Here is a 20,643-nt window from a genome sequence, read left to right as displayed (position 1 = left end):
ATTTTTACCCAATACAATTAATACAAATGATAACCTTGATCTGAGCTATCAACATCTGAGTTGCTACCATCTTCATGACTTTCTCTCTTCACCACTTTCATATCTTCAACTCTACTTGTATTACTCTTTGGACTTTCCTCTTTCATCTTCTTATGATGTTCCTCTCTTTTTTTTCTCCAATCACTCTTCCTTTTACATTGTCTCACTAACAAAATCCCCAAACTTAGAAACACAGCCATAGTGCACCCTCCCCCTATGATCACAACTTCACTTAGCACCCAATAATCCCCCTTTCCTTGTGGCAATATTGACCATATTGCAGCTATATAAGCGGATGCCATAAATAATGTAGAAATCCACATTACTTTGTGTGTTGCCACCATTAATTTCATCATTGTTCGTCTCTTGAATGGGATAACACTAACAAGGACATTAACAATTCCAAGGGAAAGGAAAAGTGCCACAATGTTACATACCAAAAACACCTTAAAGGCCGGTTTTTTACCCAATAACGCTTTTCCATTTCCTTGATTAAATCCACCAGGAGGATTAATACCAGCAGCAAATGTCACAGTTGCTATTAGTACGGCAACAATTGTTATTGTTTTTCTTGCATTTCTTAGACCTTCACTTTGGAGCTTGATTTTTTTTGTCCTAGTACCGCGATAATTATTGTTGTTGTGCTTCCTTTGATGATAATAATTATTATTATGATACGAATGCTGAGATGATGAGGACGGAGAGTGAAAACTAGTAGTTTTTCTTTGCCATGATGATCCCAAAATTGGTGATGCAACTACCTGTTGGATGTCTTGAAAAATTGGTGGTAATTGGTCACATCTTTTGGCACCAGCATCTAGTAATGCAGGGATGATTGCAAGAGCACCAGATTTACTTGCATCTGCTTCAACTACATCTAATGTTGTATATCCTTTTTGATTCAAAGCATTTACTTCAACACCAAATTTAAGTAGATAAATAATCATCTGAAAAGAGAACAAGTCATGTATAATTACTTATATACAAAAACAAGTTGTGCAACTCTGTTTTGCAATTCAGGAAACTAATTTCATTAATCATGAATAGTTATTTAATTAAGGAAAAAGCTCAAATATGTCATCCAACTTTTAATAAAGATTTATATTATTTATCTATCTTTAGATCCCTTGAGCTTTTATATACAAGTATATTCTTTATGCTACTCTGTTTTGCAAAGGAAGGTTATTATTCCTTTTGTTTCAATTTACGTATCACAGTTGTAAATTCAGATATTAAATATTAATTACCACAAAAACGTGATGAAGTCTATCTTGAACTTTGTGTGTTCAATCAAACACCTTTACATAAAATGAAACGTCTAGAGTAAAGAAAACTTACAGTGTTGAGTTTCCTAACAGTAGCCAAATGTAGAATGGTGTTTCCATCAGTATCTTGAAAATTCATGAGATTTGAAACATCAAGACTCTCCATCAAGAACTTGAGTACTTCAAAGTGATTGTTCTTGACAGCCAAATGAAGAATAGTCTCACCATGTTTTGTTGTCATTTTAGAAGATTCAAGACTCACAGAGAGTATCTCAGCAATAATATTCACTCTTCCTTTAATGACTGCCCAATGAAGTGGAGTTCTGCCTTCATTATCTTGTAAACCAGAAAGATCCATATCTAGCTTTAGCAATTCTCTTGTTATATCTAAGTGCCCTTTGCTGCATGCTATATGTAATGGACTGCAACCATTCATCAACTCATCCTTTTTCCAAGCAAAATCAGGTCGAACTTTAGCCAATTCCTTCACTACTTCTGCAATTAATTGTTTTCTGAGATCTGGTAGAAAATCACTTTTACGTTCTCTTTTGGCAGGGTGAAAGTTATTTTTGTTAGGGTTGTGCCCTGATTTTTCTATCTTATTGGAGCTTTTTCCGAAAGGAAAATATAATTATCTTTCATATTTGGTTTATTATTTCCTTAAAGGAACAACTTGAAATTCTATATATTGAAGACCATATTCTCATACCAAATAACACAATAACATCTACAGTGTAGTCGTTTATAAACTTTTGTTTATGGAAAAAATTTTCTCTACAATTTTAACGTTTTTATTAAGTTTTAATATGAAGCCCAGTTGGCCGAATTCCATATAATAATATTTTGATTTTTAGTATTAGTTTTTGTCATCTGATTTATCAATGTCATGATTTACAATTGTAAGCTTACGGTCGACGCCCTAATTACTTTCGAACCCAACAATTTACTCATCTTTCACAATTTTTCGATACATCTTCCGTGAAAATATAATTTATTTAAAATATGTTTTGGTGGATCAATGTTTTTGAAATATAACTTCATTATCATCCTTTACTAGAGTATAGTTTAATTGATAAGAAAGAGGCCTAATTTCAATAGCTTTTGTTCGGTGTTTATATTTAAAAAATAATTCGCTTGATAAATATAAATAACTACTTATTTAGAATTAACTCACTAAATCCATAAATTTAAAAATCTAACTGCATGCGCCGTCTAACTCAAAGTTTGAATAGTTTACCTGTATGGCCTGATGAAGCTGCAGCATGAAGTGAAGTAGTGGACATATCAACTTCAAGCATCAACAACATATGGATATTATTATTATGTAACAAATACTTAACCACTTCAATCCTCCCTCTCTCACATGCTACATAAAGCACACTCTTATCCCACAAATTTGTCTTGTAAGCAATCGATGGATCATTCTCAACCAGAATTCTCACAATTTCTACTCTCCCTTCTCTACATGCTTCATGTAAGGGCGTCTCCTGATCCCGATTCTCCGCGGACACCATCTCAGGGAACAACTTCACAATCTCCCTCACCAATTCAACATGACCAAGTCTAGCTGCTAGGTGCAATATGGTGTTTAGTGAACCCTCAATGCTTTGTTTTACTATGTTGGAATCTTCTTCAATGAATTTTTGAATGGCTTCAACATCTCCCCTCAAAACTGCTTCATTCACCCGCCTGTCCATTTTTTTAAATCAATTAAAAGTGTATGATGGAAAATTTAAGGAATAATTTAAATGTAATAACTTTCAGGTTGCAGATATATATAGTGTTTGTTTATCATGGTGGGTTGATCACTATTTATGCAAACTAAAGTCTTTTTTTGAATATTCCTAGCTAAAGGACTTGTACGTATAGCGTGTTCTTATTAAACATATATAGAGTATATATATATATATATATATATATATATATATATGGGGTGGTGGATGTGGCTGCCTCCTCCCTTAACAAGTTCAGAGATTTTGAATTCCTGTCTTGGGTATAAAAAAAGTTCTTGAGGGGGAGCACTTCCTTTGAATGGAGCTCTATGCAATATATGTGAATTCGAATTAGTTAGGCTCCAACGTAGCAAAATTTGTATGGGTAGGTCGGGACTCAGGAGTGTATAAAGTTACTAGGCCAAGTCACCGGCTCCAGATTGACTCGACTTATTTATATTTTAACTCGACTCGACTCAATTCGATTTGATTTAGAAAATAGACCGGTTCAGATTAACTTTAATTTGTTGGAAAATATTATTAAAGTCGGATCCACCCATAAGGAATGCTAGATGACCCATAAACCCAGTAATTTTTTCGCCAACCAAAACTTTAGCGCTAACCTATATAAACACCATTTTGGATATGTAGTTTAATTTGTGAGTTCAAATAATTATACTGGTGAAGAATTCTTATAGAAACTTTAGATCTAATTGTTACTACTACTTTATTTAGGATTTAAATGAAGTTTTAACAAATTTACTGCCTTCATTTATAACTTAAAACTAATTACTATTCGTTTCATATCGTATTCAAACTGTGTTTTCTTTTCTTATTATTGTCCCTTAACGTATCAATTTAATATGAATATAACTTGTTAAAGAGCTGAGTTGAGTACTCAGGTCATGAGTTAACTATAAAATAAATGAGTAATAATAATTATAACAACGTACGTAATTAAATTAAAACATATGCTTCTAAGAAGAGTTGACAATCACGCATTTATTGTGATGGCTCTATCATTTACAATGACATTACACCAAATTATGGTACGACAAATATTACTTTTTGTACAATTATTTGTTGTTGTGTTCGTTCCTATCTTGTTCACTTATAAAATAAAATTTGTCAGATGAAAGCACCTTTTAATCAAAATTAAGTATATGTTTTAGGAATTTTGTAGATTATTTCATAATCAAGTGTTAAATTTCCAAATCAATTAGATACATATGGTCCCAATGACCAAGACAAGAGGACAAATGATCTGCTCTTTCTAGTGGCATGATTAAGATATCTGTTTTTGTTTTGTTTATGAGTAGGGAGTAACATTTACTTTTGGTGACTCCAAGGTCGTCCATTACTTTTGTTTTATTCCATGCAACCAAACAATCAAATTGACACAATTTCTCATGAGCAACTTCTATTTATTTTTTTAGTTGGTGTGAATAGGATTTGAATCCATGACTTTTGAGTTAAATTATGAATAAAAAAAAGATGAAGGGATGTTGTTTATATTTTTTTTAATAAAATTATTAGGTATACATAGGGACTTTTGTTTGTTAGGTAGAAGAAACAGAAAAACACTTATATATTAGCTTTAAAAAGTTGAAAAGAAGGTAAATTCTCGTGTCATCATTGTTATAATATTATCGTTTGATTTGAATACAAATTATGATGAAATTAATTATGATAAGATAAGTTATGCTGAGATTAGTTATGATGGATAAATTATGTTGAGATTATGTATTGTATCAAGTGTTTGGTTTGTTATGCATTACATAAATTTTAAGAACAAGTTATTTGTTTACAAATATCCCCTTCATGAATGTGAAAAGTAATGGATAAAAAGGGTTTAAAGGGATATCTTTGTCATTTACTTATTTTATCCCGGAATAAGTTATTATGAGATTATTGTTGACACCCAATTTCGAACCTCCACAATATAGATTAATCATCGAGCTTCTTTAATTTCAAATGATTTCAAATAATTAGCTTTAGAAAATTAAAAAAAAAACAAAATAAAAATATTTTCAAGTCATTTTAAATAGTTTATCACTTATTTATAATTTTTAAATAATATAATGTTATGTATATAATTGGTACATTTTTTATAAACATTCGAAAATGGTCTCAAAAAGATTTTAGTTTTACTTAAATACTTTATTAAATTAATTTTGTCCAAATTAGTAGTTTATATTTTTGAGTCGTTAGTTCATTAGGCTAATTATTTTATTTCGTTAAAATTAAGAAGCTCGTTAATTAGCTATATTTATTCATTTCGTTTAAGCTCTAACCGAATTAATTGATTACCTCAATTTGTTGGAGTTGTATAACTTAATGGGCTAGATTTGATGTCCAATGGCCATTTTTTTTTTTTTGCAAGACCCATTTTGAGGCTTTCTATTTGCAATTGCAGCAGCCCACCCTTTTAATTCCCCAAACCCAACAAAATTAATAACAACAACGTACAACAACCAACACCAATACCCAACTGACCAACATCCCAACTCCCTCAATTCCCAGCCCATTCCCCTGACCCAACCCAAGCCCTTTTCCCCTTTTAATTTCAACGTGAACATCACAGCGTACAAGACCCAGAAACAGTCCAAAACGCTAACACACAGCAGCGAGGAACAGAGATAGGACGCTGCAATTTTGTCGTCTCCCTCTCGTCCCTGTCCGCATTAATATCACAACAGCAAGCAGCAAGCACACGATTTCTCCCCTTTCCTCTTCCGGAATGGGTTGAAATCGCAAGAAATAAAGGTGCCTTACCCGAATCATGAAAGTGTTTAGGGAGTTTTGAATTTCGAATTGGCCCTCTTCTTATTATTTTCTGTCCGTTTTCCCTCCATCCAGGAACCTTATAATCCCATATATATATTCTCTTCTTACTCACTGATGAGGGGGGAATTTTTTGGAGTTGGAAAATTTTGTATTGAAGAAAAAATATTGGGAAAAGCTCGAAAGAAAAGCAGAGAGAGGAATACCCAGAGAACAGCTCAAAGTATAATGATAGAACATACGAAACACGTCTGATAAAAGATAAAAGACAGCTAGTGTCGGTCGAAGGGTCACTCTTCTCTCTCAATTTGTTATCGTTGTCCAGCTTTCGTGAGTTCGAGATTCTGCCCGAATCACTTACTCACTGTTTGTATTTGAGCTTTCTTGTGGTGGAAGGTTGCTCTGCTGCTCGTCTTGCCCCAGATCGTTGCATTTAAGAAGGTAAACTCTGTTTCAATTCCAACTCTTTAGTGGATGTGTTGTTTTGACAAGTTATGGTTGTTTGATCGACACGCTAGCTTTTCTCTCCTTCTTGACTGCCTTCATTCTCCCCGTTTCATTACTGATTATGTGATAGACAAATGATTAGAGGGGAGTTAGCATCTCGGTTGTATGAAATGTGAGATGTGCTCTTACGAATGTTGTTCCTATGAGGTTAGTTGGCTAGCATGTTAAATGGTTTGTTTCCGTCCAATGAAATCTCGAGCATATATGTGATGTTGTTGGTTTGTCTCGTGTGTAGTTCTCTGTTCATTTTAATTTATGATGTTGTGCCTTAAGATCCTTGTCGAAATGTTTCGGTTTAGCTAAAAATCTCATTGCCTAGATATTAAAAATGGTTCTCTCATGTTGTCCAGTTCAAAGCATCCATTAGGAGTATACGTGTTCCTCAGTTTAGTTGGGTTTATCGATGCGATGTCATCTTCTTGAATATTTTGTTTATTTACATTTGTCTATGCTTGTATTTATCTTTGTACTCAACAGTGGAGAGATTTGTACGTTACTAAATTTTTGAGATATTTGGTGAAAGGTAGAGAGATTTGTGTATTGATGACATAATGGCCTTTGAAATAGAAAGGAGTTGTGCTTTTGTAGGTCATGTGGTGTGTGTATATAAAATTCGATATATTTAGATAGTTGTTTTTGTTCTGTGCTCTGGTAAGATACGAGTTGCCCCCATATATCCACTATCATACCATAGGAATGAAGATAGTAACAGATCTCTAACGTTGCTTTTGTACGGTGAACGGGATTCCCTAGAATTTTTTATTCGAACTCTGATGCGCCTCTTTGGATTGTCTGTAATAATAATACCCCATCCCACCAATTAGTGAGAATATTATAGATGGGACTGTAGCTTTATGTTTTGTTTCTGCCTAATCACTTTGCTTTTCAACATTTTGAGAAATTACCTCTGTAATTTTCTATTTGCTTCCCAAAATGACTATGAGACTTGTTGTTTGTTGATTTTAACATAAATCAAGTGTAGGATTTTCATGACAATATTTTCTGGCTGATTATCTCTCTCCCCAATATAGATTATGTGGTCATTATTTAAAGCATCTAATAGTTGGGTTTTTCTATTATCGCATTTCGATTTTGAAATGCCTTAATAACTTATATTTTTTTTAGTCATATCTTAATTACTTCTTCATTTCGTATGCTAATTCCTTGCTCTTTTTTTTTGCATGTGAAATCTGCCCGAGTTCTTCATGAACTCCTATATCCTTCCCTTGCATTTCGAGAGAGCCATAAAGACTCCAAATTACTTTATCGAGTCAACCGGCAAGCTATAAAAATTGACGAACAAGGGTTGGAGTTGAAAGAATATGCAGCAGATCGAGAAATTGAAAAGATTGGATCCACTCTTAATTTCAAAGAATTGTATTTTGTTACTTTGGGCCTAAGCCCTTTATCATTTTAATTGTTATTTATGTGTTAGTCTAGGACAGGTGAAAAAATTGGGCCTAAGGCCCAAAGAGAAAATATTTTTAGCATGTTAGAATAGGACAAGTACAAATGATTTTGATGGGCCTTTGGCCCTAAAACTGAAATTAGGTTCAAGTATTGGTCCAGACGGACAAAAAAAACCAAACTTGGGCCCAAGTTTCTTTCCCTCTTTGCTTTTGTTGTGTTTATTTACTTATCAATATCTGCTACTTAATCTTAATGTTTTAAAAATTCAAAGTCCCCAAGAGACACCCATTTTGAATTAATTACTTAACTAAACTATTCAGCTCTTTCTTGACTAAATAAATAAGTTTACAAAATACTTCATTTGAATAATATTTAAATATTTTTTCTTTTTTCTCTTAAAATGGTCCTAACTATAAATATTGTTCAATTCAAGTTAATTTAAAATATTTTAGCCAAATAATTAATTGTCGGATAACCGCATATTAGCGGGCATTTCGGGTGCTTTCAAACCTTTCCTGAAATGCTAATAAGAACCCCGAATCTCTTTTAAGCTTTCATTATATTTCTGTTTTAGTGTTTTGAAAACAATAATTTTCTTGATTTTTCTTAAAAATTAAGTGGCGACGCTAAAATTAGTCTAAAATATATTTTTCTAATAAAATAGAATGACGACTCTGCTGGGGATTTGAATAGTTCTAACTTTAAGATTAATTTGTTTGGCTACGTATTTTAACTGTCTAATGGTTTTATTTATCGCATATATTGAACTGTGGCATTCATGGCACCCGATTCCGCAAAATGACAAATAGATTGCATTAGAAAAAAAGGCAGTTACGTGGCTTACCACAGCTGTCCTTCAGAAAAAACACAAGTTGAATTCATTGAAAGTAATAAACGATTAGTTGGCTTGTGGTAATCCAACGTCATTTATTAGACTGCACCCCGTTGTTTGTCCGACTCGGGTAACCGTCATTTCTAAACCGATTCTAGTCAGCTTAGAGTAGAGCGAAACCAAATTCAAATCTAAGCATTAAACTAAGACGACTTAATACCCAAGGCGTATTAAGTCCATTAGTAAAACCGCCAAAAAATATGTCTAAGATCCACGAACTAACGACATATCATATTATTTGACGTTTGAAAGATGTTTGTGTGGAAACCTGATTTTTGCTTATTTGGGGGAGGGAATCTTAACCATACTTTATTTGTTGGTATGAATCAATTTCCTAAATTCGACATGGTAGTAGAAGCCCCAGTTTTGCTCAAGATGTGGTACAACGACCTCACTACAGTTCACAAAAGGGCCCTCAACAAATATATAGGGGCCTTAATAGAACTCATCAATATGGTCGGGCGGCCCGAGCTGATTGAAGTCCTCAAAGGTTATTGGGACAACGAGAAAATGGTGTTCCGATTTGAAACCATGGAAATCACCCCGACAATTGAGGAAATTTGGGACGGAATAGACACAGTCGGTATAGGGCTTGAAGGAAGAGTGAGAAAATGGGAGAACATCCTAATCCCTAACAAGCCTACCCTCGAGGATATTGTAAATTGGCTCGGATTAAGAAAGGATTGCGTCTACTGGGTCGAAGGTTCTAGCGTTTCTTTAATGGATCTCTATGTCAGATTCAAGCATGTGAGCTTCTATAAGAATTACAACCAAGAGTTCAGGGTCACTTTTAGAGAATGGGACGAGATCAGACCTTTGACATTTACTATCGCACTATTAGGCACCATGGTTTTCCCACACGGCCCGAGCCTCAGTATCAACACCCTGGTAATAATGCTCGCACACACTCTATTCCACGGACATATGAACCAAAGGCAAGTAAAGTATTATCATATCGCACCTGTCATCCTTTATGACATATACCGTGCTTTGGGAAAATGCAAGGAAATGCATCGTTACTTTCAGGGTTGCAACCTTCTCCTCCAATGGTGGATAATGAGTCACATGGTGAAGAGACACGGAACTCAAGAACTTCATACCCTTGATGAGCATAATGTTCTTAAGAGTTTGAATGGCATGTTGTTCTGGGTAGACTTAGAAAAAAAGAGAACCAGAGAAAGATGGGCTCAAATTTTCTATGAGTTGAAAGAAAAAAATATCCAGTGGATGTTCGGCCATTTTATCTCGAAAGATGCCATAGTACGGGGCGACAAACAACTTGTGCTTCATTTACCAAGTATTCGAGGTATCCGCCCGTATGCGCCCATCCGGGTCCTGAGGCAGTTTGAAAGAAGACAAACTACACGCCAGAAGCATACTATCGTATTAATGTGTTCGACATCGGGGATAATAGAGTGCCTAAGGCTTCAGAGATACTGAGTGTCACTCCCCGAGCTACCCCCGAGACGCGGACACGGAACCCAGGACCACAAGTGATCCCAAGCTAACCCTGCTGACATGATCATGAGCATACTAAAGATAATAAACTGATGCGGAAGCTAAATCTTAAATAAATCTGAAAAGATGAGGAATACCCATATACTATAACTGAGATATATCAAATCTGAGAGTTTAATACAAAAGAGATATCAAACTCAAAATACTAAGTTGAATCTAACTATGTCTGAATTAAGCCTCTAAACTGACTAGAAATGTTGGGACATGCCCCAACTAGATCTAGCAAAACTGAAACTAAAGACTAAAAGCAGTAAGGATAAACATGTCACTAGTCCTCGAAGAATGAGGACTCACCACTGATGTTGCTGAACTGGAGATCGAGAATCGATCTAAGCGTGATCTGGATGCTGAGAACCTGAACCTACATCACGAGAAGATGTAGCGCACGTATGCGTCAGTACTTGAAAGGTACTGAGCATGCAGGATAAAGTAAAGCTGAAATAACATATAACTGAACAAAGCAATAAAGCAATGAAATAATCTGAACATGAAATAAATACTGAAACTACTAATGAATACTGAGCTAACTGATGCAATGACCAAATGTATAACATGCTGAGACTGAATACTGACTGTACTGAAATATAGTCAATGCAAAAGAGTCTTACTGAACTGTGGGAGCTACTAATAACCGACATAAAACCACATGAGCTAAATGTGGAGTCCGATGTATATGCCCCATCGAGAGGACCCAATATACCCTGCCAGAGGTATAGAGGCATGCTGGCGTGATCACTAAACTGATGTTGCCCACAGAGGGAACTTACACCTACGTGGCTCATAGTTCTGGGACTATATGGGTACGCTGAACCCTAGTCCAACTCGGTATTATGCTACTCCCAATGAATTAAGTAGTTAACTGGTTATGACTGAATTTCTGTAAATACTGGATAGCTCAAAACTGAACATGCAAACTGAGAATGCAACAATTAATCTGATAATGATACATTCATGAACTGAGGCATGCATAACTGAATACTGAAATATCTGACCTAGCATGTGTAATTCAAGAACTAAAGAAATACATAGCTAGGGTTCTAAAATTCATGCGATAAACTAAGCAATAACATGATAATCTGATTTGGAACATTTAAATAATTAATTCATGATGATCTGTTCAAATTCTAGAAACCCTAGGTCTGTTCATAATCATGGAATCAAGAATCTGACTGAATTCTAGGGACCTAATGGGCGAAAAGAATCCACTAGTGAAATCCCACATACTTGGTGACGAATTCCACGGAGAAATATTTCGATTTCGGGGTTGGAACTGAAGAAACCTCGCTGCGTTCTTGAACTAGGGTTCTTGACCTTTTTCTCCTCTCTTTCTTCTAATTTTCTAAGTTTGATTAATGATTTTGACTAAGGTAAGTTCTAGTTATGTTTCTAGACTTAAACTGATTAAAATCTCATGATTTAGGGTCTAAACGACGTATCTTAGGGGTTCAATGAAATAGGAAAAGACCAAAAGACCCCTAAATTAACTGTTGTCGGAGTGACTGACGGAATGGACCTACGGTCCGTCAATCGATCGACGGTCCGTCGATTGGGTCGTAGGTCTAGTCTGCCCGACAGGGCTTCACTAAAACAGGAATAACGTTTTACTCAGAAGTCGTAATTTAGCAAACTCAGTGGCGTTGGAAAGATAATTCAATTATCTATCTAACCATAGGTCATGGGACACATAATTCATTTTTTGCTAAGAGTTATGACCATCTGAAGTTGACCCATCAATATTTTTCAACTAACTAGTTGATGACCCTCATCTACGGTCAGACCTACGGACCGTGGATCGAATGAAGGTCCGTGCTGGTCGACCGTAGTTTGTGTTAGAGGCTAGGTAAGGGAAGTCTCGATCCACGAACACAGATAACGGATCGTGGTCTGATCTACGGACCGTGGGTCTGTCCGTGAGTCGGGACTTAGCCAAATTTTCTGACTGAGTTTTGGGGAAGTTTTATGTCACGAACCACGGACCTGCAGGACGGACCGTGAGTCCATCTACGGTCTGTGGATGGTGTCCGTGAGTGCCACCTGTAACACCAGAAATTTGAAATCTCTATTTTCGGATACGAGGTGTTACACTGAGAGAATGGAAAAAAGAGGTGCGAATAAAAGAAGGCACCATCGTCGTGGACCGATTTAATGCTTGGTACGATGAAACTTACAAAGCTTGATTGAAGGGCAATATACAAGGTATCTCCTTCTCAGTTCTGAATATTTACCGCAGTGTGGAGGACAAAGAGTCCAAAGCTTTGATAGAACTAAGCGAGGTAAGAAGAGAAGCCCAGGACATGCACAATGAATTTCTCCGAAAGCAAGAAGAGGATAAATACGCCCTCGAGAGCGTAACTCAAGAATTGGAAAGCTTGAGAAGTGACTTGGAAAAGCTCAACCTATGGATTGGAGATAAGAAAAGTGGAATGTGTCTCGAAGACTGGGAAGAGAAAGGCCGCCGAGCGAAAGATACTTGCTAATGATTCAATATAGGCTTCAGCATCTCATGGTACAAAACAGAAGGAGCAGATCAGAGGCTGGGCCATCGGGAGTGTCTTAGAGGATTTCGCCCATGCGTTGGTTTTTCTATATGTACTTATTGTTATTTGCCCCTGCGTGGGCTTGCCTTTCTTGTATTTTGGTACTCTTTTCAAATGACCCCTATGTGGGCTGTCCTTTGAGTTTTTCATTTATTCCCTACTTCCCCTGCTTATTTTTGCTTCTTGAACATCATTTTATATGCGAAATTTGCTTTGGGCAAACAAAATGGTTCAATTCTACACATACATCTTTCAAATACGTTAGGCCTACCCTTGGCGCAAAAGGGGCCCCTACTTGTTTAGGACGCGCGATATATGCTTATGTGCTTTAACTGTTTATGAGATATTGTTGCTTTGAATGAGGACATTTTTAGCTCACTCTTTTTCAGATTTTCCCAAAAAATCCCTACAACACCAAATACAAGTCACTACCAAAATGTCCGACCAAAATTCCATGAGTCTTGAGTTTCTCAGCCATAAATAAAATCCCAATACCAAATCCTAAAACATTACTCCATTATCTCAGGAAAGGTAAAATTGCTGCTAAGATGGAAAAAGGCAAGGGTATCGACATAGAGCTAACTGAGGAGGATTTGAGGATGAAATTGCAGTTGCTCAAGCAAGAGATTCAAGAAACCAGAGAAAGGAGATTAGAAGTAGAGTTTGCCACCGCGGTCGCACGAGCAGCAAATGCGGCACTAGACGCAGAATTGGCAGCAAAGATGACAAAATGTGATGTTATAAATGAAGAGACAACAGTTGTGTGGAAAAAACACGATGCCTTTAGAGATATAACCATGATGCTTGAAAAGCCACATGAAAAGTACTCTTTCTTCAGCCAAGAGGCCACTAGCAGTGGTCCCGAAGGCACTTGACCTGAATTTGTTGAAAAGGAACTTGAGGAGGAAATTGTCCATAGGCCTCCTTTCCAGGGACGGTGGAAAGAAGGGGATGAGAAAATCGCCCCTGAAGCATACGAGTTTACCCCTCGTGATTAATGCGACAATCAGAAGAAGACGCTTTGATAAAGGCGCCATCTATCTTTTAGGAGCTTTATTGCATGTTTTCTTTTTACTTTCCTTGTAATCTTCAAGAAATGAATGAATGAAAATGAAAATTTCTTTGTATTTCAAACTACGTAGTGCCTGAATTCTCCTTGGAGATACGTAGGCAGCCTTTTAAGGCCCGGCCTCTATCTTTTAAAATTTTCTTTTCCCTTTCATTCTACAAGGAAACATTGAGTTCAGATCAACAGATGTCAGAAGATGCAGCAAGAAGACCTTAGCTCAACCCAATTTAACCTTTCTAAGTCACCAACCGCAACATAAAAACGAGCAAATTCCTGCTTGTTCAAAAGTCAGCCCCCATTATTCGTGGGTTAACATGTTCTCAAACAAAGCAACTTTTATGTGTTTACATGCTTTCTATATGATATTTTGCATTATTTGTCCCGAATAAAACTAACAGATTTGCCTTTGAGTTGTTTTCTTCTACAGGTAGTTAAGAACTGATCTGTGTTGATACACTGACCGATCATCCTTATTTCACTAGATCTAAAGGTCCTACAGATTCTTTCCCCAGTCAAAGTTCACAAAAGGGAAACACAGCAATGGGTGATAGCAACGAAGAACCCGACTTTACTGATGTCGTGGTGGCTCAGCCCGCCCTTGCTGATCAGAATGAACTGATCCTGCAATTGATGCAACAAATTACCGAGATGCAGAGAAAACAAGATTTGCCTCTTCCAATTTTTGTTGTCAACGCTCAACCAGACGGAAGACCTCCAGCTCAAATTCCCCCTCCTAACATGGAACAAGCTCAAAACCCGCCTTCAAGTCTTGCTCGTAATCCCTCCATCATTGACCTTACCACCCAAAACCCCCATTACGCCTCAACCTCTTATCAAACACCACCCCCTCCTCAAAATACCAACCTCCAAGCACCACTCCCTCCCTCCAATGCAAACCACCAAACTGGCTTACCCCCTCACAGCTAAAACGCTAATAACCCACGCACTTCCCTCCTTCACCAAAACAGTATACCAGGCCCCCAGACATTTCCCCAAAACTATCACGCCCTTTTAAATGGCCAGAGTCCCTCTATTGCTCCACCACTACCGCAAAAAGCCACTTTTAAAATACCAGTCCCCAACGAGCATGACGCCCATGGTTTGGATCTCGACCACTATGAGGAGAGGGAGAGAGAGTGGAGGTCAAAGGAAGAGACCGCCAAGATAGATATGAAGGAGGAAATTAGAAAAGTCATGAAGGAGTTGAACTGCATTCCTGAGGTCGCCGGGTTGAGTTGCGAAGACCTGTGCATTCATCCGAATTTGGACCTCCCGGAAGGGTTCAAGGTGACAAAATTCGACATCTTCGGAGGAAGCTGGAACCCCTTAGCACACCTGAGGGCCTACTGTGACCAACTCGTGGGAGTTGGGAGAGACGAAGCTTTGTTAATGTGGCTTTTTAGCCGAAGTCTAAGCGGAGAGGCTCTAGAATGGTTTACGTCTCATGAAACGAGACAGTGGTCTAGCTGGAACACTCTAGCTAAGGACTTCATCGAACGATTTGCCTACAATGTGGAGATCATTCCTGATCGTTACTCATTGGATAAGATGAAGCAGAAGTCGACCAAAAGTTACAGAGAATTCGCATATAGATGGTGAAAGGAGGCAGCTAGAGTTAGACCTCCTATGTCAGAAAAGGAAATTGTCGAAGTATTTATGCAGGTCCAAGAGCCTAAATATTATGATAGAATCATGTTGCTCGTTGAAGCAAGGTTTGCTGAGATAGTCAAAGTAGGTGAGACTATCGAAGATGGATTGAGAACCGGGAAGATTGCCCGTGTTGCTGCCTCGCCCAGATCCTTGGGCTTGTTGAAGAAGAAAAGAGAAGAAGACCCCTAGGAAATCCTTATCATACCAAGATCGTCCTCGACCTTCACAGAGTTCATACCCGACTTGCTATGCATAGGCTGATTACCAGATTACCCCTCCCCCCAATTACCAAAATACCCCTTCTCCCAGTTATCAAAATACTCCCCCTTCTAGCTACCAAACTCCCCCTACTATCTACCAAACTCCCCTTCCAGTTTACCAAACTCCATCTTATCACTACCGAAATGTCGCCCCCATCTGTGCCAACGTTCAGACAAATTACCAAACGCCTTCCCCAATGTACCAAACTCCAGCTCCACTTTACCAAAATGCCCCCTCGAACTACCAAGCTCCACAATCAAATTATCAAACCAACTCATATCCCAGCTATCAAGCCCCCCGTCCGAATGCTCCAAATTATCGCCAAACGCCTCCCCATCAACAAGGCAATTATGATCCCTCCCGTCCTAGATTTGAGAAAAGGCCTGCTAGAATTTTCACTCCGCTTATTAAAAGCTGAACAAAGGTGTTCGAGCGATTACCTGCGGCACGATATATTCATCCAGTGGGGCCCAAGCCGGTTGACACTAGCTCAAAGTTTTACAGACCTGATCGGAGGTGCGCGTATCACTCCAACAGTGTTGGACATGATACCGAGGACTGTATCAACCTGAAGCATAAGATCCAAGACCTGATTGACCAAAATATGGTCTTTCTTCAGACAGTTGCGCCTAATGTCAATAGTAATCCTTTGCCAAATCATGGAGGCGTCACTATCAATATGATAGAGACAGATGATGATTGGTGCATGACCAAGGCAATAGTTTTGATCGCTCCTGATGAGCTGGAAAGGGTTGTAGCTTCATTGAGCATTAGAGAGAAGAAAGAGTTTATGATTCTGACACCCGAGAAGGTTGTTGCCTTAGTGCCACGAGAAACTGTTACCCAACTAAAGTTTGTGATTGAAACGGTTGTTACCTAGGGTATGACCAGATCTGGCAGGTGCTACACACCGGAGGAGATAGCTCAAGGAGGGCAGAAGAGGACCAAACAAAAAGGCCGATCAGTGAAGCCGAGGCCGAGGAGTTCTATAGAAAAATGTAGCCAAAAGATTATTCAATTGTGAAGCATTTGGAGAAAACACTGGCTCAGATTTCTGTAAGGGCTTTGTTGATGAGTTCACAGTTGCATAGGCAGGCTCTAATGAAGGCTTTGGATGACATTTACATACACGTGGGCACCCAATAGTGACAATCTAGCAACCATAAAAAACCAAGTCATTCGAGGACACCGAATTAGTTTCTGTGACGATAAGCTGCCCTTTGAAGGCAGGATGCACTAACAAAGCTCTACATGTCACCATTATGTGTCGAGACAAAATAATAGATCGCGTCTTGGTGGATGACGGATCCGGTCTTAATATTTGCCTACTTTCAACTCTAAGGCAGCTGAAATTCGACCTGGGAAAGCTTCACCAGAACCAAGTCAATGTGAGGGCTTTTGATGGAGTGCAAAGAGACACACTGGGTGCGGTAAACTTAGATATTCAGGTGGGTCCTGCATAATTTAACGTGGAGTTCCAGGTGTTGGATATCAATACTAGTTACAATTCGCTTCTAGGAAGACCGTTTATCCACATGGTTGGGGCTGTGTCGTCTACCTTTCACCAACTAATGAAATTTGTTTGGAAGGACCAGGAATTGGTCATTTATGGTGAAATGAGCAATTCCAATGGGTATGCACCAATCGTTGATGATGTCTCTCGAGGTTGCGATTTTTACACGGTGGAGCTGGTAAATGCCACTGGTGATGACTTGGCCCCACAACCTCTTATGTCCGTTATGTACAAGATGATTGCTACCGTCATACTCCAGAATGGTTTCGAACCAGGTTTCGGGTTGGGGAAGCATTTCCAAGGAATTATCGAGCCTATTCAAGTTCCCGCCAGAGGAGAAAAGTTTGGTTTGGGATATGTCCCAACATGTGACGAAGTAGAGATGAAGAACAAAAATGTTGATCAAGCATTGGCCAGGCCAATTCCTCATCTGTACCAGTCATTTTCGGTACAAGATAATGGCAACGATGGTGGTCTTGGGAAAGGAATCTGGGGCCTTTTTTAGGAGATTGATGCGGTCATCGAGGAAGAGGTTGGGACATCAGGCATCCGTGATGCAGAACCTGAGAAGCAATTGCAGAACTGGACCTCCACACCACTCCTGATTTCCCGCTCATCTGAGTAGAAAAGACATGTGTCTTTGTTTATTTTAAAATCGGTGGTAGTTCGGAAGAGGCCCGAGACCCACCCTTTATGCAGTTTTATTAGTTTGAAGATTTTAAATTCCCTTGTGATGTTTAAAAAAGCATAATGGCCCTCGACCATGGCTAAAGTTTGTGCTTGTTTTTTCAATTCAAATAAAAGCCTCTATTATCAAAAAATTGTTTATTTATCTGTTTATATTTTACTTTTTTAACTTTATATGTTTATGATTTAGTAATAATAATTTAAAACCTACCAATGTCATGTTATGTCATGAATCGAGTGAACAAAATGAGGAGTGTGTCAGAGAAGTTAGAATTAGTGTCCATTTGACCGAAACTCAAAGAAGGGACCTAGTTCGTTTGCTTAGAAAATACATTGATGTATTTGCCTGGTCTTACAGAGATATGCCAGGGCTGAGTACGAATATGGTGCCCCACAAGCTGCCGATTAATCCAGATTTCAGTCCAGTAAAACAAAAGACTCAGAAGTTCAAACCTGTGTTGAGTTTAAAGATCAAAGAGAATATTACAAAGCAGATCGAATCCCAAGTAGTGGAAGTGACGCAGTATCCGACTTGGTTAGCTAATATTGTTCCGGTTGCCAAGAAAGACGTAAAAATCACAATTTGTGTTGACTACAGAGATCTCAACAAAGCTAGCCCAAAAGATAATTTTTCATTGTCAAACATTCACATCCTCATTGATAATTGTGCTAAGCATGAGATGTAGTCGTTTGTGAATTGTTATGCAGGTTATCACTAGATCCTAATGGATGAAGAAGATGCAGAAAAGACATTTTTCATCACGCCTTGGGGTGTATATCATTATCGAGTGATGCCTTTTGGTCTCAAGAATGCTGGTGCTACTTACATGAGGGCTATGACGACCATCTTTCACGATATGATTAACAATGAGATCGAGGAGTATGTAGATGATGTCATAGTCAAGTCCCGCGAGAATGCGGATCACTTGACTCACTTGAGGAAATTCTTTGATCGTCTACGCCGATACAATTTGAAGTTAAATCCCGCCAAATGTGTTTTTGGAGTGCCAGCTGGCAAGTTGTTGGGATTTATAGTCAGCAGGAGGGGCATTGAGCTTGACCCTTCCAAGATCGAAGCGATTCAAGAATTACCTCCTCCAAAGACCAAGAAAGAAGTGATGAGTTTTTTGGGAAGGTTGAACTACATGAGCCGGTTCATAGCTCAATCCACCGTGGTGTGTGAGCCTATCTTTAAGTTATTGAAAAAAGATGTCTCGACCAAGTGGACCAGAGAATGTCAAACTGTTTTTGATGCCATCAAGAACTATTTGTCCAATCCACTGGTGTTGGTCCCTCCGTGAGAAGGGAGTCCGTTATTGCTATATTTGTCGGTCTCAAATAACGCATTAGGATGCGTGCTTGGTCAACATGATGAAACAGGGAAGAAAGAGCGAGTCATCTATTATTTGAGCAAACAATTCACTCCCTATGAGGCTCGTTACACTCTGTTGGAGAGGACATGTTGTGCTTTGACTTGGATTGCTCAGAAGTTAAGACATTATTTGTATTCTTATACCACATACCTTATTTCTAGGATGGACCCGTTGAAGTACATTTTCCAGAAAGCAATGCCGACCGGGAAGTTGGCTAAATGGCAAATGTTTTTGAGTGAGTTTGACATTGTGTTTGTGACTCAAAAGGCGATAAAAGCACAAGCCTTAGCTGATCATCTTGCGGAGAATCCAGTTGATGAGGAGTATGAGACGCTCAAGACTTATTTTCCCGACGAGGAAGTTTCATTTGTGGGTGAAGATATTTCTAAAGCCTACCCTGGTTGGAGAGTATTCTTTGATGGAGCGGCGAATCACCAAGGGAAATGTATCAGAGCGGTCTTAGTATCAGAATCCGGTCAACACTATCATATGGCAACTAACCTTCGATTTGATTGCACGAACAATATGGCAGAATACGAAGCTTGTATCCTTGGTTTGAAGATGGCCATCAACATGAATGTTCATAAGCTTCTGGTTATTGGAGATTCAGATTTGTTGATTCATCAGGTTCAAGAAAAATGGGCCGTGAAGAACCCAAAGATCACACCGTATGTGCAGTATATACAGAAGTTGTGTAAGAGATTTCCTAAGATAGAGTTCAGGCACACTCCCAGGACACAAAATGATTTGGCCGATGCTCTTGCCACCATCGCATCAATGATTAAGCATCCAGATACAAGTTATATTGATCCAGTGGATATAGAGGTAAAAGAGCAGCTTGTCCATTGTTCGCATGTTGAAGCAGAACCAGATGGTTTACCTTGGTATTTTGACATCAAGAAGTATTTAGAGATCGGGACTTATCCGGAGAATGTAACGTTCAACCAGAAGATGTCGATATGTTGTATGGCCCTCAAGTTCTTTGCAAGTGGGGAAATCATTTATAGGAAGACTCCAGATTTAGGTTTTCTCAGATGTGTTGATGCTAGTGAAGCTGTAAAGCTTCTGGAACAAATACATGCCGAAGTTTGTGGTACTCACATGAATGGGCTCACTTTGGAAAGAAAGATCCTCCGAGCCGGTTATTTTTGGATGACTATGGAACATGATTGTTGCAAGTTTGTACAGAAATATCACAACGTCAGGTGCATTGCGATTTGATTCGAGTGCCCCCTCACAGACTCAATGCTATGAGTTCACCTTGGCCGTTTGTAGCTTGGGGCATGGATGTCATTGGTCCAATAGAGTCAGCCGCCTCTAACGGACACAGATTCATTTTGGTTGCCATTGACTACTTCACCAAGTGGGTAGAAGTAGCTTCGTATAAGTCGGTGACCAAGAAAGTCGTAGCTAACTTTGTTCGTAA

The 20,643-nt window shown here is 38.4% G+C and overlaps 1 protein-coding gene across 1 annotated transcript; it reads right to left on the bottom strand.

Annotated features, from left to right (window-relative positions):
- Window position 1: 1 nt before the first annotated feature.
- LOC125841329 (ankyrin repeat-containing protein NPR4-like) lies at window positions 2-3,025 on the bottom strand. The gene is made up of 3 exons (XM_049520439.1): window positions 2,542-3,025; window positions 1,378-1,799; window positions 2-986 (listed from the first exon to the last, which is right to left on the bottom strand). Exons 1-3 carry the CDS (start codon window positions 2,999-3,001, stop codon window positions 18-20), a joined length of 1,851 nt encoding a protein of 616 aa, XP_049376396.1. The 5' UTR covers window positions 3,002-3,025; the 3' UTR covers window positions 2-17.
- Window positions 3,026-20,643: the final 17,618 nt, after the last annotated feature.

The sequence above is a fragment of the Solanum stenotomum genome, chromosome 10, assembly GCF_019186545.1.
Source record: "Solanum stenotomum isolate F172 chromosome 10, ASM1918654v1, whole genome shotgun sequence".
Classification (NCBI taxonomy): Eukaryota; Viridiplantae; Streptophyta; class Magnoliopsida; order Solanales; family Solanaceae; genus Solanum; species Solanum stenotomum.
This window is presented reverse-complemented; position numbering and strand designations above follow the sequence as displayed.